Source organism: Pelodiscus sinensis, chromosome 3 (genome assembly GCF_049634645.1).
Source record: "Pelodiscus sinensis isolate JC-2024 chromosome 3, ASM4963464v1, whole genome shotgun sequence".
Classification (NCBI taxonomy): Eukaryota; Metazoa; Chordata; order Testudines; family Trionychidae; genus Pelodiscus; species Pelodiscus sinensis.
The window spans coordinates 70,066,683-70,093,068 of NC_134713.1; the positions used below are offsets into that span (position 1 = coordinate 70,066,683).

At 41.7% G+C, this 26,386-nt stretch overlaps 1 protein-coding gene and 1 long non-coding RNA gene across 9 annotated transcripts in view; one reads left to right on the forward strand and one right to left on the reverse strand.

The window, feature by feature from the left end:
- FBXL4 (F-box and leucine rich repeat protein 4) overlaps positions 1-15,225 on the reverse strand; it is an 84,378-nt gene extending 69,153 nt beyond the window's left edge. Inside the window, exons 1-3 of one of the 4 annotated variants that reach the window (XM_075923919.1) lie at positions 15,070-15,223; positions 4,434-4,498; positions 1,000-2,039 (exon numbers count right to left, since the gene is read on the reverse strand). In XM_075923919.1, the coding sequence (XP_075780034.1) occupies positions 1,000-1,511 (512 nt within the window). In that variant the 5' untranslated portion in view covers positions 1,512-2,039; positions 4,434-4,498; positions 15,070-15,223. Of the gene's footprint in view, positions 1-999; positions 2,040-2,862; positions 4,408-4,433; positions 4,499-15,069 lie in introns of those variants that run through there. The other 3 variants (XM_075923920.1, XM_075923918.1, XM_014571175.3) reach the window with 3 other exon arrangements.
- A 99-nt stretch (positions 15,226-15,324) lies between these two features.
- Positions 15,325-22,040, forward strand: LOC112545036 (uncharacterized). Of its 5 annotated transcripts, none has more exons than XR_012902301.1 (3): positions 15,325-17,481; positions 19,967-20,444; positions 20,568-22,040. It is a non-coding gene; the product is annotated as an uncharacterized LOC112545036 (long non-coding RNA). The 5 variants fall into 5 exon arrangements; XR_003088416.2 differs by having other exon boundaries at positions 19,967-20,072; positions 20,361-22,040; XR_003088413.2 differs by having other exon boundaries at positions 19,967-20,072.
- Positions 22,041-26,386: the final 4,346 nt, after the last annotated feature.

Consider the following 26,386-nt stretch of genomic DNA (forward strand, 5'->3'; position numbering starts at 1 on the left):
CCCCACAGATCAACCTGATAGAGGCAGCGGTGCAGGACGGCAGGCAGCCTGTTTGTGCAGGGAGCCGTTTTTTAAACTGGCTCGCCTCACAGACCAGCTCTCCCTGCCACCCCATGCTATTTCCTCTGATACAAAGGCAGTAGCGCAGGGTGGCAGGGAGCTCCCTGGGAGTGTGGCTGGGAATGCACTAGCTGCTAGCCTCAGCCCCGGGGACTATCAAATAGTCGTGTAGCCACTAATAGTTTCATGCGGTTACACAACTATTCAATTACATGATATCTAGCATCCCTAATTGTAAGACATGAAAATGTTGGGGAAACTGGCTACTGCTAATATCCTATAGTTGGACATATTTATTCCCGCATTTCCATTATAAGCTATTTACAGGAACATATTACTCTAGCCTAACTAGTCACACTAAGGTAAAATATAACATACAAAGGTTCACCTCAAAAGCAAATTTTTATTCTGTTTGTACTCAAATTTAGTTTAAGTAATTCTGATAAATAAGGGTTACATTCAAAAATTGAAAATAAATTTTAAGCAATAGGCACATTTTGTCTTACAACACAGTAAATCCAAAAATCTTCACCTCAAAATAGAATACTGTAAAAACAATTTACTCTCCATATTTAAGGGGAAATAAAAATTCCAGAGAACCATCATTTAATTAACAAGTTACTGTAAATGCACAATAACTATTGTTCATCAAAAATTCTCTATAGATTACTTGTAGGCTTGGCCTGTTAGAAGAACTATTACTATACAAATGAAACCTAAATGAGCTTTGATCCTAAAATGGTGTCAGTAAATAAGCTATAACTACAATATTGATATTAAAATAATGTTGGAAACCAAAACACATGTACCCTAAATTATGTATAGAATGAAATAAATACTTCTGGTCTGACAAAATACTTAGACATCGATAGTAAATTCAGGTTCTTTTGTGGTTGTATTATTTAACAAATTAAAGAGATAGACTCAGTAAAAGTTTACCTTACTTCAGCTGGTGTATTTTGGGAATAGGGATTTGCAGAACAAGCCAAAATCCTAATAACAGCCCCAGGATGATATGTTTCCAGAACATGCACTGCAGTGGGATAAACTGGCTCCTCATATGCAAGCTCTACGTAGTCGTGGCTATAGAAGTTAGGTGGGGTCCTCTTGAATGGCAACTGGGCACTAGGACACTGATCCCACCAAGTTCCATAAGTTCGAAACACAGCAGTCTGTGTAAAGTCACCAGAACTGGGGTACACATTTGGAATACCTGCCAAATTCCACATGGTGTAGGACATGCTGTTTTCACTACCGTAATGAGAACTGAAATCCAACACTTCTTTGGCATACTGGATTACTTCAACATTGACAGATAAGGCTCGACTGTTTGATTCAATAGCTCTTCGACTGGTCATCATTTCTCCCCTTGTAGCTGTCCTGGCTCGGCGCCGAAGGCAAATATAGTAAAACATGCTGAGAACTGTTAACATGGGAAACACTGGTGACATGTAGATATGAATTATGAAGCTGCAAAAGGTCACGTATCCTATACAAAGTGCATTAACTCTTTGGGGGATGTTTCAAAAAATAGCTGAACAGAATGGTTAAACAGGGTCAATACAGAAAATTTTTCCAGAAGGAATCCAATTTGCTTTTACTCATTTTAATATGTCATCTTAAAGACAGTGCTGTCATTAAAAATCTAAAACCAAGTGGTTTTCATAGTGCCATTGAATAAAAAAAGGCAGTTATCGGGAAATTAAATTGAACCAAAAACTAAATTAACTCTTTTCCATGATAGATCACCAGACTGCAGTGATAACAAAAAGTTTGGATTAAATATGAAAAACCTTCAGGCACTTTCATGTTATCCATGAGAGCATCCCTGGGATAAGTCAGTAGGACTCCAAAAAGTTGTTCATTTGAGACCATTAATAATATCAGAAGTCATCCTATTATACAGCCATGAAAGAAAGTAGGTATTCAAGAGTCTGTAATGATGTCAGAAGCAGACGTCTATATGCAGTGTTTTACATCTGTAAAAAATAAGACATATTGGTTAATACAGTTACTGGATTAGATTAAAAATTTGCTAAACCTGGATAGGGCACTCATGAAAACTATTTCTAGTAACTAAAACTGACGAAAAACAAATATAGTATCTACAGCAATAATCTAATCTGTCAAACAAAGCCACATTTCAGCAGTCATACTAGAGCATCCTTTATATAAAGCGCATACTTATTCCGGATTACATTCTGATCAAATAACATCTAAAACATATATCCTAGAAAAGTAAGCTTTAACAAGAGAGCATGAGATGAAATATTTCCATGGTTTTTTTTAATGTTATTGCAGTAGAAAAATTTTGTTTATTTAGCAAACGTTATTTCACTATAATCCAAACAATAAAACCTTCAACTAGCACACAAGAATCATAAAGTTAAGGTGAATAAAATTTCACTGACAATACCTAAAAAAGTGAATTAGGTTTTCATTGACCAGATTGAGTGGCATGCAAGAAGTAAATAATTAGTACAACTGGTAGAAGAGTTAGGTATGTGATCAACACAGTAAAGAAACGTGTTTTTAAAAAACATTTTTAATCTGTCACTTCAAAGAAATGGGCCTGTCCATGTTAGATTTCCTACAACTAAAGATAATCTTATACACCCCACTGCACACTTAGCAAGCACAAAACAACTGTAAGGCAAAAACAGTTAGATTTACCAATATAATTAAAGTATTCAGATTGTTACTAACAGAATTGAAGGACTAACAAAATATTTCCTTACAGTTTATCAAGAAGCAAGACATATCAAAATACATCTCCCCACTCTTATAAATAATACAACTAACTTTGTTGCTCCTCTGAAATCTTGCTTAACTGTTGCTCCCTGGCTTCACTGGTAAAGAGAGGATAGAAATGCCTAAAACCTGTTGGAGCCCAGAGCAAGGATGACTAAGCATCTCCTAAAATAGATTTAAGTGTTTCTGCAGCAGACATTTACTGGGGCTGATGATTACTTTTATCACAGGGCATGTACTGTATTAATTACTGGGCAGGCAGTGGCTGCACTTCTACAGGACAAACATTAACAAATCATTATTAAACCTAATACCTCTGATCTTCTATCTGGTCAGCTGCACAGTTATCATTTGAAACAGATTACATTTGGGACAATATTTTATTTAATAATACAATCTTTGTTTTTTTGAAGTAACTCACTTCTCCCTACCACAAAAACAAACCACAAAAACAAAAAGCTAACACCCACACCTATCGGGATCCCTTATAATCTGAATATTACAGATTGAACCTCTCTAGTCCAGCACCTTTGGGACCTGATCGATGCTGAGCCAAAGAATTTGCTGAACCACAGGACGTCAACATTGTCTAGCAGCATTATCAATACTTCCACTACTTATTGGGCTCTTGGAAGAAATGCAGGGGTAAATTAGAGCTAAATAACTACACAGAACACTGAGAGCCAGGACTGGTGGCTGTAAACAAACTTTATGGAACTACAGGAAACTTGGCCACACCCATGTTAAGTAGACATCCAGATAACTAAAATCATGTTGGACCATGATGTTGCTGGACCAGAGAGTGCCAGACTAGAGAGGTTCAACCTGTATTAGCAACTGACAGTGGTTTTGAAAGGTAAGGGTATGCTGTAGCCTCTGTTCCTATTTTTCCAGTGGAAAAAATGTGTGTTTATGAACTGTTCACTTTCTTTTTTTGCCTACATTTTTAAAATTTAATGTCTTTATCATTAGTTTTTATGCCAGTGTGGATATAGCAACTTGAACTATATTTAGCACCTTTCGCAGTGGAAAACACATAAGAAGTTGTCTTGGCTCACCCTCGAGCTCTTCAGAAGAGCCAAAGCCAAACGAAAATGTGTTTCCCATGATGCTGCATGGCCTTGGCCTTTGAAAGCGACATGGGAAGGAAGCAACAAGTGCTGTTCTCGCTTTTTCAACTGAGGGGGGGCTTATTTCATTAAATAGAAAATGAAGACTATACAAAATACACTTTTTAAAAATTCTTTTCTGCAGTCTCCTGATCTAGCATGCCTTATTTGAATATTTAAAAAGGAAATAAATGCTAGAGTAGATCAACAGACCCTTCCTCCACAAGTCTCGCATATGGTATAGGACCCCAAGAGAAAGGGAAACACTTCACAAGATGCCTCAAGTTTTAAAATCATGAGAACTTATGTACAACTTTCAAAAATTTATTATAACTAGTGTTTCATGTGTCACTTCTGACAAATTGGTCCCCCCAGATATTTTGTTTCTAGTTTTAAAGCTGACAGAAGGAAAGAGTTGCAATGAGATGCAGCTAGCTGCGAGTAGAATACCAAATACCACTCCATAGGATCTTATAACATACCCAATTTCCCCAACAGTTTGGAAATGCTCACCCTAGTTCTATAATCACTGCTTCTAGGAAAAATGTAGACTGGGAATTGGAAGACTGAACCAGTGCCTACAAATTATTTTAAAAAAAATCAGTGAGTATAATAGATAATGACAGTACTTCTAGCACTGAAATAGAATCTTATGGAAAAGAATCTGTTAATTGGGGAAGCTCTATCTCTCTGTGGAGATAAAGCATTAGTTAGTGGTTACAGTGAGAAACTGACATCGAGACTTCTAGATTGGAACACAGTAGAGCATTCGAATTACACACAGCATTATGAATTGATGGATCAATCACACACCTTATTTGGAGCCAGAATTACGCAATCTGGCAACACAACAGCTGAGCAAAAATAAACAAAAAAAGCAAATATAATACAGTACTTTGTTAAGTGTAAACTACTAAAAAATATAAAGGGGAAGTTTTAAAAAATATTTGACAAGGCAACTGTTTCTATGTTTGTTTCATTTAAATTAAAAGCAGCATTTTTCTTCTGCATAGGAACATTTCAAAGCTGTATTATGTCAATGTTCAATTGTAAACTTTTGTAAAAAACAACCGTAACATTTGATTCAGAGTTAAAACCATTTTAGAGTTACAACCTCCATTCCTGAGGTGATGATAACAATGAAGTTCTACTGTACATGCTTGCAAGTCAAGTTCCCTTATAAAGTATTTTGAAATCTTCAAATGATAGATGCTGTATTGATAGATGCACAGTATTGTTGTGTGTTAGAGATAATCATTGCCTTTCATTTAAGACAGTTGTAAGGAGCCATTAAGCACCTTTATAGAACAAGATAACTGAAACAAGAAGCCTCCCACTCAAAACACAAGTAGTACATGTCACCACCCAAAACAAAGGCACATGCAAATTATGGGGTTTTAATGGTTATTGTGTTGTGAATCAAACACAAGAGAAGAACTCAGAGAAGGAGCAGAAAGTCAAGGACACAGCCTTCAAAAGCACTGGGAGCACAGCCCTTAGAAAAAGCCAAGACAAAGCTTTTTCAGTTCAGCTCTGGCTGAAAGAGGTTTAGAACTATAAGCAAAGAAACTTTGTCTTTGAGTCCTACTGTACTCAAAGAAACAAGGTCTCTGGACATTCTTTGTAAGTAGACAGAGTTGCATCAAAGAAATACCTGACTTCATTACACATTTCACCTCCAAACTGGAACAACCTGCAAAACTCCAAAAATGTGCTTAACCACTCAGATTGATGGAGGTTCCAATATGCTGCAATCTATTGATTTGACTGGTTCTCTTAATTTTTATTATGCAAACAAAAGATGAAATACAATTTATATGCAAAATCCTTTATTTTCTAAGACTACATCTACACTGCACAGTTAATATGGAATAAGCTATTCCGGAATAGTTATTCCAAAATAGCTTATTTAGAAATATCACGTCTACACTGCAGGGAAGCCTCAAAATTAGTCTAAGACAGGCTTCACTAAAGTAGACACACTATCTCAATTTAGAGCCACGAGAGAAATAACTTCGAATGGTCCTGGTGAGGAGCTATTTTGAAATAGTTATTTCAGAACAGGTGTTATTCTTCATAGAATAAGGTTTACAGAAGTCAGAATAAGTTGTCTGTTTTTTTCAAAATAACTGTATTTCAAAATAACAGAATTGCTGTGTAGATGTTCGCATAGTTATTCCAGAATAATGGTTGTTATTCCGAAATAACTTTGCAGTGTTGACACTCCCTAACTGTTTATATTAATATTAAAAAATTTGAACAACTACATTTGATATTATAAAATCACTCTGTACCAGTAAGATAGTAAGGTGAATGATTCTCTGCAGTAAATGATGATTTCAGCCTGGAATGCAGTTTCCTTTACACAAACAGAAAAGATATACTCCAGAAGCTTTACAGAGAAAGTCTCATAAGGATAGCTACGTTAATCTGTAACTTTAAAAACAACAAGCAATCTTGTGGGTACTTTAGAGACTCACAAATATATTATATCATAAGCTTTCACAAGTAAAACATATCTGAAGTGGGTTTTACCCATGAAAGCTCATGATCTAATACATTAGGGCAGGCATGTCCAAAGTCCAGCCCGCGGGCCAATTGCGGCCCGTGTTCCGGTTTAATACGGCCCCACAGGTAATTTGTCAATATCTATCTTTTATGGCCCCCAACAAATCCATATGTATTGAGATGAATACATTGTAAAATCTCAGTTAATGTCAGTTGGTCTAAATCAGTTATAAATATATTTGGACACAACATGTATACTTGGTGTTATGTTCCTGTTCATATTTTTTTAACTTAAAAGTTGACAGACAACCTTTATTACCAATAATATGTAATGTACTTTACAATGTTCCTGACATATATTTCAGCTTCCTGGATTTTTTTTTCATCTGGCCTTCAGATATGAAAGGCAGAGTGATTTAACACCTGTTTAGATTTGTCATCCATGTGACGAAATGAAAAGTATGCCGTTTGCAATAAACTTTGCATAAAATAGTTAATTTGCATTTAATTTTAATGGTTCAAAGAATGTCAGGCAAAATGGTCGGCCCTCACGCATGTTCACTTCATCAAATCTGGCCCTCTTTGAAAAAAGTTTGGACACCGCTGCATTAGGGTATGTCTACACTACAAAGTTAATTCGAACTAACAGACGTTAGTTCAAATTAACTTTGATAGGCGCTACACTAGCGCTCCACTAGTTCGAACTTAATTCGAACTAGCGGAGCGCTTAGTTCAAACCAGGTAAACCTCATTCTACGAGGACTAAGCCTAGTTCGAACTTACTAGTTCGAATTAAGGGGTGTGTAGCCCCTTAATTCGAACTAGTGGGAGGCTAGCCCTCCCCAGCTTTCCCTGGTGGCCACTCTGGCCAACACCAGGGAAACTCTATTGCCCCCCTCCCGGCCCCAGACCCCTTAAAAGGGCACGGGCTGGCTACGGTGCCCGTGCCAGGTGCAAGCCTGCCAGCACCCAGCTAGCAGACCCTGCACCTGGCACAGCTCGAGTCAGCCACCTGATGCCCCCAGCCCTCCCCCTCTTCCCGGGACCAGAAGGAGGCATACCTGGGTGGTCGACAAATACCTTTGATGTCGACCCCCGCGCGTCCAGAATATCGTGCTGAGACGACAAACAGCTGATCAGCTGTTTGTCGGCTCAGCGCGGCAGCCATGTAAATTTAAAGGAAGCAGCGATTATTTAAATCGCCACTTCATTTTACTACGTCTGGTAGCCTAATCTACATGCCTCTGGCAACAGAGGCATATAGTCTAGACATACCCCAAGTGAGAAGCTCCTGTCCATGGCCACTGCAGCAGAACAGCCAAGGGAAGAGTGCATGTCCCTCATCTGGGGGAAAAAAACACACAAACTCGCAGAAATATATAGTAGATAGCTGTCTCTTTCTCTACTCTTGTCCTCCTCCTGGCCCTATGAGATTATAGTGGTCCCAGTTCCTGCCCCATCGCTGGCCCCTTGCTGTTCCCCTGTGGTCATTCTGCAGTGTCAGTGTCCTTCCTGCCAGACCCCTGCCTTTCCATTTTGTGAGAAACAAATTCCAGGTACATCTCATTGTTCTGGCACAACCAAATCCTTACTTTACTTTAAGTTATGACAAGAGGAAACTGCATACCAAAAGTGGTGGTCCTAACTTTTACAGTTTAGGAGGAGTTTTTGAACAAAAAGACTCATAGATCAACAAACAGATGCACATTTCAAAAATATATAGTAATATATTTCTTTGGACTATTTTAGCCTTTTATTTGGGGTTTATATATACACACACAATCATTTTCTGGCCTCTGATCAACCTCTTGTGCAAGTGACCAATTTACCTATTTAATTCATTTAATCTTTCAAAGTTCATTTCCCAGTCCTTTAAATCATTTTTGTTGTACCAGGGGGAAATACATCATACGAGTGCAACATGAGTCACTGACCTATCAGAACATGCAAAAGAAAAAAAATGAATATTGTTGCATTGAGCGAAGGATCTGGATACAACAAATCACAGAAATTAGAGTCTGAAAAGATATTTATTCAGTTCATCTGCATGTCAAGATAGGACCGTTCCCTACAGTTTATTTCCTAGAGCTCATGGGGTGATGCTATTGCAAGAAAAGTGAATACTATATATGTATACATATGTGGCGGGACGGTTGTTAAGGCTAGAGAAGTAATAACTCCTCTTTACACCGGCCTTACTAATACCACACTTGGGAGTAAGATGCATGGATTTGTTCTCCTCGTTATAAGACCGCCCCCCATCAACACTGATAAATTACAAGGAATATACAGATGACAAAAGGAAAGGAGGGCATGACCTCTGAAGAAAGACTAATGCAACTTAGTATGTACACCTTTAATAAAGGATGTCAAAGGGAAAATCTGTTAATTATCATTATACATTGATGCACAGAGGGAACACTAAATCCTTCCACACGATTACTAAATTCCCACCATAGAATCATAGAGCTGTAAGAGACCTCAGGAGGTCATCAAGTCCAGCTCCCTGCTCAAGGCAGGACCAATCCCAACTAAATCAACCCAGCCAGGGCTTTCTCAAGCCGAGATTTAAAAACTTCTAGGGATGGAGATTCCACCACCTCCCTAAGCAACTCATTCCAGTGCTTCACCACCCTCCTAGTGAAATAGTTTTTCCTAATATCCAACCTAGACCTCTCCCGCCACAACTTGAGACCATTGTTCCTTGTTCTGCCATCCGTCACTACTGTGAACAGCCTTTCTCCAGCCTCTTTGGAACCTCCCTTCAGGAAGCTGAAGGCTGCTATCAAATCCCCCCTCACTCTTCTCTTCTGCAGACTAAATAGACACAACTCTCTCAGCCTCTCCTCATAGGTCATGTGCTCCAGCACCCTAATCATTTTGGTCGCTCTCTGCTGTACCTTCTCCAATGCATCCACATCCTTCCTGTAATTGGGGGCCCAGAATTGGACACAATACTGCAGATGTGGCCTCACAAGAGCCAAGTAAAGAGGAATAATCCCATCTCTGGATCGACTGGCAATGCTTCTCTTAATGCAACCTAATATGCCATTAGCCTTCTTGGCTACAAGGGCACACTGTTGACTCATATCCAGCTTCTCATCCACTGTAATCCCCAGGTCCTTTTCTACAGAACTACTATTTGGGAAGTTGGTCCCCAGCCTGTAACAATGCTTGGGATTCTTCCGTCCCAAGTGCAACACTCTACACTTGTCCTTGTTGAACCTCATCAGATTTCTTGTGGCCTAATCCTCCAATTTGTCTAAATCACTCTGGACTCTATCCCTGCCCTCCAGCATATCTACCTCTCCTCCTAGTTTAGTGTCATCCGCAAACCTGCTGAGAGTGCAATCCATCCCCTCATCCAGGTCATTAATAAAGATGTTGAACAAAACAGGTCCCAGAACCGAAGTTTGGGGCATTCTGCTAGAAACAGTCCGCCATCCTGACATAGAGCCGTTGATCACTACCTGGTGGGCCCGACCTTCCAGCCAGCCTTCTATCCATCTTACAGTCCATTTATCCAATCCAAATTTCCTTAACTTGCTGGCAAGAATATGTGGGAGACCGTATCAAAAGCCTTTGCTAAAGTCAAGGTATATCACATCCACTGATTTCCCCATAGCCACAGAGCCAGTTACCTCAACATAGAAGCTAATCAGATTGGTCAGGCACGACTTTTTCCTTCATGAATCCATGCTGACTATTCTTGATCACCTGCCCCTCTTCCAACTGCTTTAAAATTGATTCCTTGAGGATCCCCTGCATGATTTTTCCAGGGACTAAGGTAAGACAGACCGGCCTATAATTCCCTGGATCGTCCTCCTTCCCTTTCTTAAAGATGGGCACTACATTTAACTTTTTCCAATCACCCGGGATCTCATCTGATCTCCACGACTTTTCAAAGATAATGGCCAAAGGCTCCTCAATGACATTTGCCAACTCCATCCAGTACCCTAGGATGTATAAAGTCCGGACCCATGGATTTATGTACTTTTAGCTTTTCTAAATAGTTCCTAACCTGTTCTTTCCTCAACAAGGGCTGTCCACCTTCGTCCCATATTGCGTCACTTAGTGCATTAGTCTGGGAGCTGACCTTGTCCGTGAAGACAGAGGCCAAGAAAGCATTAAGTACTTCAGCTTTCCCCACATCATCTGTCACTGCTTCTGCTGGCTGGTTCCCCTCCCTATCTCCCCCAGGCACCTCCACTGCCCTGACCCTGCTTCCCTGTGGCCCATATCCAAACCCTCCTCCCCCCTCCACAGCCAGCAATAAGAGCTCACCTGGTAACCCTCACTATGCCTCTGACGGGAGCCTGAAACATACGGCTGTATCCGCCCAGCCCGGCTGAGGGCTTGGGGAACCCAGCGCTGCACGGACAGTCCGGGAGCCCGGAACACCCTGGCAGCCATGCTGAGGCCCGGTATTTTTTGGGAAACGCTGGTTTATACCCTTCCATGACAGCGCTCCAGTCATGTGAGTCATCCCACCAAGTCTCTGTTATCCTAATCAAATCATAGTTCTTGAACTGAGCCAGGGCCTACATTTCTTCCTGTTTGTTACCCAGGCTTCTCGTATTGGTGTACAAACACCTTAGATAACCAGTTGATCACCCTACTCTCTGCATTCGAATCAGGGGTCCTCCTTTGTTGCTCGTTCCTCTTTGCATTACCTCCCAGTATCCGACTTCCCCCTCCTCTCAGGGTTTTGGTCACTGTCTCCCAACAAACCTAGTTTAAAGCCCTCCTCACTAGGTTTGGAAGCCTGCCCGCAAGATGCTCCTTCCTCTCTTTGTTAGGTGGATCCCATCTCTTCCTAACAATCCTTATGCCTGGAACAGAGTCCCATGGTCAAAGAAACCAAAGCCCTCTCTGCGACACCACCTGCGCAACCATGCATTTACTTCCTCAACGATCCCTATCCAGTCCTTTCCCTTCAACAGGGAGGATGGATGAGAACACCACTTGCACTCTGAATTCTTTGATCCTTCTTCCCAACTCTACGTAATCCACAGTAACCCAATCAAGGTCATTCTTGGCCGTATCATTCATTCCCACGTGGAGAAGCAGGAAGGGACAGCAATCTGAAGGTTTGATCAGTTTTGTAAGCCTCCAAAGACTAACATTCCCTACTGTTATACTGATTCCAGAGAGACATAAACACAACATACGGATATTAAAAACAGTATACAACAGATTCTCGCTAAATACACCAAACTCAGAAAACATTTATGTAACTTCATATACTGTGATATGTCATAAAAAGACAGCTGTTTCACACATTCTAAGAACTATTTTAACAGTCAATATTATGATAATCTTAACTACTTAAAATCCTAAAGGTAACACAGGAAAAACTATTCAGAAGTGTTTGGGTTACTAATTTGTAGTGTCAAATTGTTCAGAGCATATAACTTCCACCACATCCCTGTTTTCAAACATCTGAATTCATTGACCCTCTCCTCCTATTAAGATGAAAGGAGGGACCTGTACTGTATGCTGCATACAGATGTCCACTCCAGCGACATTACAATAGTCCCATTAAGGTGACAGCTGGCATTAAATAAGTTTTAACACTCAACTATAGATAGAACAAATTGAATGTTAATATATTATCTAGCCAATGTGAACCCAAGCCTGTCTCCTGATGTTTACCTCAACCACCAGTGCTCATCACTATTTTTGAAGTGGGTGTCACTTTGGCAAAAAAACCTTCAAAGTCCTCAAGACTTTGCCCTACTCCCTCCTTCACCCCCATTTTTCCCTACTCTCATTGAGTTTCAACAGGCTGGGTCAGGAGGTTGGGGTTCAGCAGGGGGTAATGGATGCAAGCATTGGGAGGGACTTTCGGAGCAGAAGGGCACTCCGGACTGGGGCGCAGTTTTGGAGGACAGGAGGGGGGTATGAAATGTTGGCTTTGGAAGGGGAGTCAAGGCTGGCATGGGGGGGATGTCAGAATGCAAAATGGGGTATAGGGTGTTGGCTCTAAGAGGGGGTCAGAGCTGAAGAAGTGGGCTATGCCCATGAAAGCTCATGATACCAGCTACATGTTTTGTTAGTCTTTAAAGTGCTACCAGACTATTTGTAGTTTTTTAAAGTTTATTTAACAGGTTGACTTATTAACTGGGATTTTACATCCCTAATTCTCATCTAACTACCTACACTGGATAAATCTGTTTTTATAATATTATATTAGCAAAAAGCATATAGTTTAAAATATAAAACAGTAGTCCCACAACTGTCAGGTGTGCTCACTATGGGAACGTGGAAGAAAGTTTGGAGAAGCATGGCAGGTGCCAAACCAGCCCCCACGGGTGATGGGAAGGGAGCCACCCAACACAGCTCCACTGCCAGCCCTGACTCTGCCTGCAGTCCCAGTTACAACTCTGGACTCAATCACAACCCAGTTTCTAGCTGTGGCCCCAGTTCCTGAGCACTGGCTCTAATAGATTACATGTGAAAAAGTTTGGAGACCATTGATCTACAGTAATTTTACAGCAATTAAAAAGGTGTGAGTTGTCCAATTATACACAATGCTATTATCTACTATCTTGTATCCCTATTACTGTCAAATTCATCTTCCTCCTAAGCCCCCCTCTCTCTCTTAGGTTCTGCCCCTTGTCCCATCTTCGCTTACAAGCTCTTTGAAGCAGAGCATGTCCTTCACTAGCTGTTTGTCACCCTGAATAACATGGGCCTACATAGCACCTCTGAGTTAAAGATGTTAAATTGCAGTTATTTTACCAGTCAAGTAGTCGATGGAATTTCAATTGACTACTTCATTAATCGATAGGTACTTCTGCATTCCTCCTTTGAAATGTACGAGAGCCCCAGCAAGGAATGCGGAACACCACATGTAATCCAGAGCCAGTGGGAAGTCCTGCTGACTCCGGGCTGCATGCAGGGTTTGAAACGTACAAGTCCCCAGCGGGGGCTCTTGTGCATTTCAAAGCGGAAGCGCACTCATGGAGCTAGGGGTCAGTGGGGAACTCAAGAGTCCCATGCTGACCTCAGGCTCCATGTTGCACTGCCAATTTGAAATGCCGCACGGAGCCTGGGGTCAGCTAGGACTCCCCAGTTGATCCCAGTCTCCACACAGCATTTCCCCAGAAGCCAGGGTTAGTTGGGTCTCAGCATTTCAAAAGGGCAACACTTCACAGCTGAGCCGGTGTTTCAAAGGGGCAGTGCCTCACAACTGAGCTGGGGATCAGCTGTGAGGTGCTGCCCCTTTGAACACCATCTCAGCATTTCAAAGCGGCAGAGCCTTACAGCTGAGTTAGGCTCAGCTGTGCAGCGCCCCCCTTTGCTGCCTCCATCTGATAGAGGGAGCAAGTGGGGGAGGTCAACTAGTCTTTAACATCCTTACTCCGGGCATCAATGTAATATTTTTTTTAAAAAAATCAAAGTCTGAGCAATCAAGATAACCATTTTACTACTGCCCATGGCTGTTGTGTATGAAGATTTATGAAATTCTAGCACTGGAACACTAGAAACACAATGTGCATTTTGTCATGTTAGTTCTCCATGGAGTCTGTTATGGAGAGGTGATCTAATTTTGTTAACTGCCTGGAATGCACATATGTCTGATAAAGTGACACATCACATCAGGGGAAGAAAGTACATTAAGTTTGACTATGTACAGTATGCAAGGATTAGTTTTCCCTGAGGAAAAGATGGGGTGACTTGTCACTGCTGTGTGTGAATATAAATATGGCAGGTGGATACAGATTGGCATTGGAAGGGGAAAGTGAGTTTGGTAGCTTGAAGGAGTGGAGGTGAGGAAAATAGGTAGGTTTGGCGGCTGAAAGGACTGGGAAGGGAGAACTTCAGCACTAGGAGGTGCAGGTGAGATTGGGAGCTGAAAAGAGAATGGAAGGGTGTAGGTGAGTTTGACATCTGGAAGGACCCTGGGGTCAGGGCAGGGGTTTGGAACCAGGAAGGGTAGATGTTAGGGTTGCCAATCCTCCAAGATTAATTCCTGGAGACTCTTCAACAAAGATTAATCTTTATTTAAAAACTGTAATATGATGAAATCCCCAATAATTCATCCAATCAAAATCGGTAACCCTGGTTTGACAGCTGGAAGGCGCTGAGGAGAGGAGGGAGATAGGTGGGTTTGGCAGCCGGAAGAAGGGAAGGAAGAGAGAAGTGGGTTTGGCACCTTACAGCTGGAAAGATGGGGGGGGAGGCGGAACAGTTCAGCACTGGCATGAAGAGGAGGGCGGCGGGGGAGGCTGTCAGCACAGGGGGAACAGGCGGGTTTCGCAGCTAGGACAGCCATTGCGAGGCGCAGGGGCGACGGGGGGAAGGGACTCGTCACTGACGACCTAGGGCAGGTGGGCGTAGCGGGGCCCGTTGCGGCGCAGGGGGCAGAGCTGCGCTGCAGGCTGGGGACTCACGGCTGGCCAGGCGCAGGCAGCCTCAGGACGGAGACCTGGTGGCCGGGGGCGAAGGGCGCTCCAGGCAGGGCCGGCCGGCCCCAGGCGGCAAAGCGAGGCAAGGGAGGGCTCCCAAAGCCCACGCGCGGCACTGACCAAGGGGCCCGGTCCCCGCCCCGGGCACAGTCGGTGGGGGAAGGGGCGGGGTCCCCGACGGCCGGGACCGGCGCCTGAGCCCTGCGCGAGAAGAGAAGTCACCGTACCCGTCCGCAGGGCGGAGCGACCCGCGCCGCGCGCTGACACCAGCCACACCGCCGGACAGCCGGGGGCACCACTCGGGGCGGGGCCGGGCGAGGCAGCCCCAGGGCGAGAGAAGGCGGAGCCCCAAGCAGGAAGACGGGAGCTATCACGCGCCGTAGCGGGGTGGGGAGGGGAGAGCGTGGTGGGCGGGGCCATGACATGACACCAGTACGTTCTGTGAACGTAGGAAGGGGCGGGCAAGGAGGGGGGGCGGAGCACCGTGGGACTGTTATTTAGGTTGGGCGAAGAATAACGGTCCCCGGGATTGGGTGGGGCTCGGGTGTGCTCAGGGGGAAGACTTGCTGCCGTTGCGGCGGTTGGAAAACGGGCGTGGGGCTGAGGGTGGACAGAAGCCTGCCGAGGAAAACAGCCCCGCCCCTTTTCCCCGGTCACGAAGGCCGGAAGAGAGGCAGCCTTGCCCCCTTGTTCTCCCACGGCCTCGGGGGCAGCGGGCCGTAGAGAGGGCTAGCCCGCTGATTGGCTGCTCGCGCTTACGTGGGTGATGACGTGAAGGCGCTCAGGCTGTTCGGTCCAGGGGGAGCCCGTTAGTCTGTTTCAAAGCCAAACCAAGCAGGAGTCTGGTGGCATTTACAGTCTAACACCCGCTGTTCGGGTATCAGCCAGTGGGCCGTAACCTGGGGGTAATTGCTCCTCAAGGGGGGATTTGGCATATTTCAGAGAGTAATGACTTGGTCAGCTTCACACACGTCTGATAAATAGAGAATTATCAGTGCAGAAAAATACTAATTATATTATTAGATTGAACTAACACAAAGTATCAGTGACCGCACTAATTTAATTTACTTTATTTAACAATATTTTATTATATTTCCTTCTGAGGTGATGCAGTATGAATCCTGCAGTAACAGTGTGCATTGCAGCACACCTTGATCTGACTTGCAGAGTTCAATCCTGTTCCTGTTCAATTCTTATAAAACCACTGGCAAACCCAATGAAAGATCATTTTTATTCAGCCTGGGTAATGAAATATATGCAGAATTTTCCTGCAGGATGACAGAGTGACATCATCCTTATTTCAGCTAAGTTAATTTTATGTGACAGAATAAGTAAAGGAGAAAAGAAGGAAGGTGGTGATGGGAAGGACTAGCATTCAGCAGTGTGATCCAACACGCACTGGCTGCGTCTAAACTGGCATGATTTTCCGCAAATGCTTTTAACAGAAAAGTTTTTCCATTAAAAGCATTTGTGGAAAAGAGCGTCTAGATTGGCATGGATGCTTTTGTGCAAAAGCACTTTTTTCGGAAAAACGTCCATGCCAATCTAGATGCGGTTTTGCGCAAGAAAGCCCTGATCTCCATTTTCACCATCAGGGCTTTTTTGTGCAAAACAGTTCTCAGTTGTCTACACTGGCCCTCTTGCGCAAAAGCAATTGCGAAAGAGGGCTTTTTCCCGAACGGGAGAGTCATTGTATTTGTGGAAGAACACTGACAATCTTACATTAGATCGTCAGTGTTCTTGCGCAAATTCAAAGCGGCCAGTGTAGACAGCTGGCATGTTTTTCTGCAAAAGTAGCTGCTTTTGCGGAAAATCATGCTAGTCTAGATGCAACCACTTAGTTTAGGCATGTGTCCATGTTGCTGGTTTTATTTTGAAAATAAAAATGCAAAACTAAAGTTAATATACTGAATATTACCGATAATGCAATATAAAATATTTGAGTTTTCATAGGAGAGTAGCAGTTGACCAATCAGAGTAACAAGAGAACTCCATGCAAAAAGGATAGCATGAAGAAAACCCAGATACATCTCTGGTGAAAGAGATGAAGGGAGATGAAAACTTATTTTTCCCTGGCTGCAGATTGTCATAGAAAACCACTGATTTTTTTTTTAGGCTTTGATCATTTACAATACTTACATATATGCTTAACTTCACACAATGAGTAGTTCAGTTGATTTAGTGTATTATCTCTCAAGCTCCAAAAAATAAAGCTGATTTCACGGATCAGGCCTAATTTCACCTGGACATGTTTGTACAAGAGGCTGAGTTAATAGCCTCTATTCAGTTGTCAGTGGGGAAGAAAAAAGTGGCTGTGAAGGAGGTTGTAAACTCCTACCACTGTCAATAATGCTGAAAACACACACAATCCTGCATTAGCATTATATCAAAACACTTTACTATGTTGATTATATTTTTAAAAACTTATTGAAAATATAGAATTTCATTTAAAAATGTAATGTTTTGCTGAGCAACAGCACAGTTTTGGGCTTTACAGGTCCTGTTGGGAGCAGAAGTCAGTGACTTGGAATTTGGTATTGTTTTAGTGTAATTTTCACAGAAGATGAAGAAATGAGAGACACTCAAGGGCTCATGGGCACCTCTGGAAGTCTAGTCCATCCCACTGTGCTGAGGCAGAAGTAAGTATACTAGACACCCCCTAATAGGTGCTTATCAAACCTGTTATTAAAAATCTCTAATTATAGGAAGGTTGTGAAATTCCCAGATTATCTACTTAGGTACTTGATTATTCTTATAATTAGAAAGTTTTTCCTATAAAAAAATCAAACATAGAAAGAAGTTGCAGAATGAAGCATATCAAATATTAAGAAATTTTAAGGAAAGCTATATGCAGACAAAATTAAAGCACTTAAAAGAATTTGAATATTCAGCAACCAATTTTCACAAAAACAAGAAAGGAAACAGGCAATGTTATGCAAGTCAGTTATAGCAAAAACAAACAAACAAACAAACCAACCTTTGCCTTTGGCCTCATTCAGAAGGAGAGTTTGTAAAAGACTATCAGTGCAATTGCAGCTTTATTGGCGCCAGAGAAAATTAAATTATTTGGGAATGTGAGCTTATCTCACAGGACAGTGTCAGATTGAATTTATGATATGGCTCAGGATATTGAAAAGTCTCTGAAAGATTCTGTGGCTGATCTTGAGTTTTTCTCTCTGGCTATTAATGAGACAACAGACATAAGTACAGTCCAGCTGGCTATTTTCTGCATGGAATCACACCAAGTTTTGAGATTCAAGAGGATTTGCTTTCTTTATTATCAATGCACAACACCACCAAAGGTGAAGACATTTTTGAGAAGGTTACATCAGCAGTACACAAGTTTCAATCATTATTAGAAAAATTGAGTGGTTCCAGCTATGGTTGGATCTCAGAAGGGATTAGTTCCCTTAGTCAAGAGAGAAAGAGATCATCTTAGACATGATCCAAGTAAGTTGATTGTGTATCATTACATCATTCATCAAGAGAATCTGTTCAGTCCTTGCAACTAAACAATGTAATGTCGATTGCAGTATCAAGCATTAACTTTATCAAAAGTAAAGGACTAAGCAGCCCCCAGTTTAAAGAGCTATTGAAAAATCTTGAATCAGATTATGGTGATAACAATAATAAAGTATAAGTGCAATGGCTGAGCTAATGGAATATGCGGATGTGGTTTTACAAACTGAAGAAAGAAGTAAACTTTTCATGGTGACAAAGGGAAAAACCTGTGGCTGAGTTGTGTGATGCCAAATGGCTATGTGATCTGGCATTCATGGTTGTGTTAGTACAGGCAGTCCCCGGTTTACGAACAAGATAGGGACTGTAGGTTTGTTCTTAAGTTGAATCTGTATGTAAGTCGGAACTGGCGTCAGCCGCTGCTGAAACTGATCAGTTTCAACCGCGGCTGAATCTGGATGCCAGTTCTGACTTACATACAGATTCAACTTAAGAAACCCAGGCATCCCCAAGTCAGCTGCTGCTGAAACTGATCAGCGGCTGATTCCAGGAAGCCTGGGGCAGAGCAACTCTGCCTCGGGCTTCCTGTAGTCAGCCGCTGGTCAGTTTCAGCAGCGGCTGACTTGGGGACGCCTGGGGCAGAGCAGCTGGGGTGCTGCTGGGTTGGTCCGGAGCTACCCCCCCAGCAGACCAGGGACACCAGAGCAAAGCTGCCGCCTGGGCGGCTTTGCTTCCGGGCAAACGAGCAAAGCCGCCCAGGCAGCGGCTTTGCTCTGGTGTCCTTGGTCTGCTGGGGGGTCCAGCGGCTTTGCTGGACCCCCCCCCCAGCAGACCAGGGAGACCGGGAAAAGCTTTTCTCGCCCCGGAGGACACAGGTGGCGACCCGCCGCCCGTGAGCTCCGGGGCGAGAAAAGCCCCGTTCGTAAGTGCGGATCCGACATAAGTCGGATCTGCGTAAGTTGGGGACTGCCTGTACTTGTGAGAGCTCAATGTCAAATTGCAAGGGCCTAACCAGTTTCTTACTTCCTGTTTTTCAAATGTAAAATCATTCAAAGCTAACTTAAAGCTATGGCAAATTCAACTAGAATAGGGCCAAAGTTGATTATTTTCCAACCCTACAGGGGCAGAAATCTGCATTAACAATGCAGAGCACACAAGGGAGTATTCAAATTTACTTCAGAAATTATTGATTATTGAAATTACAACTGGATACAGAATTATTTTCTATGCTAGATATGCATTTTTCCCAGTTATGTAGAAAATATTTTCACATCATATGCTGTATGAGTTTCTTGCTCCACCCTGTTTAGAACCCTTTGGATTGCAGTCATATAATGATGAACTCTTAGCATAGTTTTGAGACTATCTGCCCTTAACTGTTTGATAGAGTGAGCTAATATTTCATGATGCATTAATTGCTTTAATGATTTCAAATCACCTCCTATGTGTATTGGTTCAAAATATATATATACAAAAGATATTCTGGTTTTTTGTGGTGGATGACATACCATGTAAGGGCAATATTAACTTTGCATCCTTGTATTGAGAATACTTTACACATACACAAATTATAACCACAACTGTGTTCAATTGTATAAAATCTGTTAACTAAAATACAGGACATCAGCTTTTAACATAGAAACAATACTTTTCCATTTGTACTAGAACAAAATTACTTATTAGAGAAGAGTGGTGAAGCAGTTAAATTACATTTACCTGCGTGGGAATTAAGATGCACTTGATGCTCCTCCCAGAGGTTGGTTGTATACGGGTATGTTCTAGTCCCTTTTGTTCTATATATGCTTGCATGTTGACTGTGAGATACTGGGAACATGTAATATGTACCTATTTGCTAGCTTCCATGGGCATTAATAAGGACCAAATATTATCCTATGAGGATCAGTGGATAAATATACTCCTTGATAGCATGAATTTAGAACATAAGTGACTATGGTTTTGTTGGCTCTTGAATAGGTAAAGTTGACTATTTGCCTCCAACTAAAATAAGCCTTTTCAAAGTCATTAGTTTGTTCCTATATAATTTTTCTTAACTCTATAGGTAGCCCTCCTCTAAATCCATCCCAAATAATGGCCTTGGTGACATCTAGCAATCTTATTTCTCAAGATTGAAATCTTCTTCAAAGTAATTATTTCCTGACAATTCGCATCACCCTCTACCTGACCCTAGTATCTTCCTGTAGGAAAATATTTCCTATCTCCTGGGTGCATGGTTATTAGTACAGATACCTTTGTTGAACACTTACAGATAGCTGCATCCCATCAAAGTCTTCCCTATATTTGGGCATACTAGGACATCCATGACATCTTGAGCAGTGTATACATGTCAGTTTCCAGATCCCATTCTGGTTCACCTGGGATATTCCACTGGAACAAGATAGCATCATCATGTTTTGGACTGTTTGTTTATCCTCATGAGTAGCCACTGGACATCAAACTACTATCAAAATTAAGGGAAGCTTAGAATCCCAATTTTCCCCCAGGGACATCAATTGCCTTTTCAACATGTTTTTGATGACCCAGTTTCATTTTTCAACCCCGAGGCCTGGGGATGTCCAGCTATGTGAAATTGTTCTTCTGTGTTCAAAGGAAAGAATAGTTGTTTCATAAGGTCCCCGGTGAAGTGGGGCCCTGATCAGAATCAATTTCATTTGGGAGGCCAAATCTAATGAAGGTATTGCATAAATGCATACAATTCCCAATGATATTAGTAGAGATTCTTATGCAGTGTGAGGTCAGAATAGGGTCTATATAGAACACTTTAGACCCCTTTGTATTTAACTATTGAAAGTATTTGTTTGTTAGGAAAGTAAATTATAGATAGATGATGTAAAAACTAACTATGTACTGTATTGAACAAATACTGCTTCTATAATTTTTTTTTAGAGAAAAAGATCATCTGCTTTACATTTCACTATGCTATTTAGCTTTTTTGGTAAAATACCAGAAGTATACTTACTAAAGTAGGTCAACAGTTTATTTGATGCCTCTCTTAAGAACAACTTTTTACAGTACTGTGTATGTGTTATGATTAAAACATTGAGTCATTTCTGTCACCAGCTGCAGAGTATTTTTAGTTGCTTTCACATTAGGTGCAGAATTATTTAATTTTACTTGTGTTCTTTTTATCTGGATTACAGTTTTGGGCATGGTGAGAAGTCAATTGTCACTCTTCAAAGGGTTAAGTTTTTGCTAACAAATATGGACTATTAGATATGAAAACCGTCATTGTTTGATATGTCAAATAAAACATTTGTCAATCAAAAGTCTTTAAGCACTGAGCTATGTGACATTTACTCTTTTATAAACCAATAAAGTCCCTGGTGGCATGCCTTTTTTCATCTCATTTAAATAGTGGTAGGAGAACAAATCATATTTCAGAGCAAGTTGATAACTGCCAGTCACGATTCTTGCCTTGTTTACTATAATGAGCAGGGTAATAAATGCATCTGACCATTTCAGCTGGCATTTGCATAGATGAATGATTTGTCCAGTCAGTCGCTCTCCAGTGATTTGGGCCTTTTTGTCAGCACAAAGAGCATTCAGTCTCTCTGGAATTTACAGCAGCCAAACTCTCATTAGCAAACATCCTTTACCATGAATGATTCAAATAATTACCACTGAAATAATAAACTGTTTCACAAAAACATTTTATTTGATGGCTCCAAACATCAACTTTTCTGAATTGTTGACATTCAAATAAGCCAGAGAGCTTTTTTTGTTAAGCAACAATGATCCTCTTGTAAAAGGGTGGGCATTGTTTTGCCTCTAATAGACCTTTAAACTTGGCCAGTTATTAAACGTGTCTCTCAAACTACCAGCCAGCGTTCTGGGTAATCAGAGGGCATGGACCAGATGGAGCTAGAGTAAAACTACACACTGAAATTCCAAACAAATTTTTGTCAATCTGCTTCTGATATTACAAGCTTAAAACTCCAGACTAATTAACAGCAATTTACCTGTTTGCACCTAAAGCAGTAGTATAATTATTAAATGGCCTTGCTTACATTGAGTGTGTGTTCTTTGAAATGGTATTTATATGTATTAATTGCTATTTGATATAGTTTTGGAATTCATTCAAACGAGCCGGCTATAATAATTTACACTCTTATCTTCTATAGTTCATTGCAATAGGCATGATGTCAGTGCATTGACAAATACGTTGCACTAGGCAAGTAGTAGTTTCTGATATCACCTTTTTATACCCATTCCATCATACATAATTTAGAAAGTTTTAATAAATTTGCACTGGTGCAATGTATGAACATGTTAGGTGGATATCATTCCATGTATACGTTTTCTTTTCACTGTGGTATTGTTTGCGCATGTATTTGTCCGAAAATATTAGCTTAAATATAACAAATATCTTAATTTGAACAAAGATTGGTTCAAACAGCATTAAATGACACATTGTATGCATCTCTTAGGTCCAAAGAAATAGTCAACAGAAGGGGAGATATTTTTTTCATAGCTTAAGAAATTTCTTCTTTGAGTGATTGTACATGTCCATGCCACTCTGGGTGTGCATACCTAAGTGCACAATTGTTGTCACTTTTCCACTTATGGTACCAGTTGGGGCAGCGTACGCACCTTTTTTGCTACTTTTCAAAGGTATAAAAGGCTTAGTCGCCCCCATTTTGCTCAATTCCTTCTTACTGCCAGTGACAGTTGTTGAAGTACATGGTCTTGTGTTTGCACACTTTTCCCTGTTTGTGTATTTAGCACCCTATTGTTGTTTTGTCTATTTTAAATGAGTGCAACAGTCTAGAGCAGGGGTGTCCAAACTTTTTTCAAAGAGGGCCAGATTTGAAGAAGTGAACATGCGTGAGGGCCGTCCCCGCGCACTCAGCCCCAAGGCAGAGGGCCCGTAGGGTCGGAGGCGGGCGGAGAGCGCAGGGCATGCCGGCCTCACGACGGCCCGGGGGCAGGGCGAACCCGCAGCCGAGCGGGGGAGCGGGGCTGCGGACATGCCCTACAGGGCAGGCTCTAGGGCCGTGGAGGCCATGGGCGGCGGCCGGAAGCGGCACGCTGGGCGTGCCAGTTCAAAAGAGCGCCGGGGAGCCAGGAGAGGGGGAGGAAGCGGGGGCCGTATTAAATTGGAACACGGGCCGCAATTGGCCCGCGGGCCGGACTTTGGACGTGCCTGGTCTAGAGTCTAGACTGACTAGTTTTCAAGATTGTGACTTCTTTGATTCCTGAATGGGTACTGGTGCCAATACTGGGATCATGCCTAGGTCTTTGGGTTTCAGATCTTGCCACTCTTGCACTAAGCCTGTGCCTGGGAGTGACACATACATACCCCAGCTTTCTAAAATGCCTTAGGAAATCTCATATGAGTGGCAAATCTGTAACGTGTTAAGCCCTATTCTGAAAAAGACAGAGCAATCAAGCTCAAACTTGGTTCATTAGTGGCTCTTCATCTACCTTCAGAGCCTTCTCACTCAAATGCAGCATCAAGCAAATATTCTAAGCAAATATTTTGATGTGTTGGTCAAGAGCAGACTGTCAGTCCCAAGACTACTATCTTCTCCTTCCCTTTTATTTGCTAACCATTTATCTGCAACAGATAACCATAGCAGTACTATGCAAACCTAGTAAAAAAAGGAAATCAGGCCAGCAGTAGTAGTAAAAGTGCTGTATCAATTTACCAGTAAAGTGCATTGTAAGGAGCTGTTTTTGCTCAGTTTCTGCTATTACTTTTAATGATGACAAGAAAAATCCAATTTATATAGTATAAGAAGATGTAACATTTTATTTATCCAAAGATCTAGCAAAGTTTTTAACAATAGATTTAAAATTCTAAAGATAACAGCTTTTTATAAACATTATAACTTATAGTTAATATATCTGTAGTGAAATCAGTTCATTAAAAGTATATTTGCAAAGTACACCAAAACTGCCATATCAGAGCTGCCATTTTAAAGAATTGAATTCATACTCTTTAAAGCTGCAATGCTATCCATATAATTTTATCATATATTGATATCCAAAAACCATTTCTCATTTAAAGATGTTTGTTTGGGGTCTGTAATATGATTTAGTAAAAACTACTGAACTCGTCTGGCATGCATTATATTTAAAGGTGAAATGTGCCATATTTATAATTGATTTTAAGCAGTGTTTTTCTGTGCATTGTTTTCCATTGGGAATTGTTTCTTAAAAACTGATGGCAAAATATAGCCTATTACATTTTCAGTATCTAATGGACAATAGATGTATTTCCAGAAAGTGACACTTGTAGAACCTTGTAGACATACTCAGAATGTTGCAGCATGTAGCAAATTTCACGGGAAATCTTATTTCCAGAGTACACAATATATTGGTCATATGGGCTCCAGATTTCTCTGAAAGTGTGTTCAAAGCATTAGATGTGATATGGTCAAAAAGTTACATTTCACCTTTAGTTACAAGCTGCATCACAGTATTTTATGTGCAATCTTTTCTCAAAGTGATAGGAGAAATTAGTTAAATTAAATTTCAGGTATAATATAAAAAACACTCTCAATTATTAGAGTGAATGACAAAGTTTCATTAGAATGGATTTGTCTGACAAGCTCTTGATAGGATATGACACATACGTCAGTATATTTGCTGAGACATACATCAGTGGGTGTGTGTGTATATAATGCAAATAGACTGATGTGTGTGTATATACACACACGCACATGCTAGAAGACGGTAAGGGTAGTGCGTGGTTTCCTGCCGTCATCTCCCAAGGGTGGGGGGACCACACATGCCATGTCTGGCTCCTCCCCAGGGTTGGCGGGGGTTGTGCATCCCGGCTGCTGGCTTCTCCTGAGGACCAGCTTGGGGATAGCAGGGGCTGTGCAGCCCACCTGACAGCTTCTCCCCAGAGCAGGCCTGGAGCAGTGGGAGACAGCATGGCCTGATGTGCGGCTGCTCTCAAGGGCCAGCACAGGGAGGTGGGCACCATGCTGCCAGTCAGCGGCTGTTCCCCAGGGCTGGGGTGCTTCTTGCCCCCATATTTGCTTGCTCCTTGTGGTCATTTATGAGTATAATTCTCCATGCAATCACATCCTTCCCTTTACATTTGATGCAAAACAGTTGCATTCAACGTACATCCATTTGGCCTGACACAATTAAACTCTGACATTGCTTTAAGTTATGATAAGAGGAAGTTGCATGCCAAATTTGGTTATCCTAGCCCTTGCCATTTAGAGCCGGGGTGTCCAACGTGCTAGCCACTAGCCACATGTGGCTATTTGGCCAGTTGAGTTTGATTAGTTGGTTTGAACAACGTGGCTATTTGGCCAGTTGAGTGTAGATAGTTCACTATAGCACTAGCCACTATAGGGGCTACTGCTTCAGAACTGGTTGAACACCATGGCTGTGTCTAGACTGGCAAGTTTTTCTGCAAAATCATCTGCTTTTGCGGAAAAACTTGCCAGCTGTCTACACTGGCCATTTGAATTTCCGCAAGAACACTGACGATCTCATGTACGATCGTCAGTGTTTGTGCGGAAATAATGTGCTGCTCCCGTTCGGGCAAAAGCCCTCTTGCGCAAATCATTTGTGCAAGAGGGCCAGTGTAAACAGCACAGTACTGTTTTCCACAAAAAAGCCCCGATTGCGAAAATGGTGATCGGGGCTTTTTTGCGGAAAAGCGAGTCTAGATTGGCCACGGACGCTTTTCCGCAAAAAGTGCTTTTGCGGAAAAACGTCTTGCCAATCTAGACGCGCTTTTCCAAAATGCTTTTAATGGAAAACGTTTCCGTTAAAAGCATTTCTGGAAAATCATGCCAGTGTAGATGTAGCCCATGGGTTTAGAAGGTGTTCTTGGACAAACTGACTCACAAATGGACAGAAAGACACACTGATGCACAAACTCTCTCAAATATATAGATTTTACAGAAATAGAAATATAGCTGCAGGAACTGGTTGAGGCCTTAAAGACATGAGCTAGTGCATGCTGTGAGATGAATATTAAGGTGAGTCAATTTTTTTAGGTCAGTAAGCTGATCTTTGTTTAGAAAGCAACTCTCTCTGAAACTATAAAATTAGTAACTTCCCTTTATTTTTCTACTCACAAAACAAGGCATTTGCCAT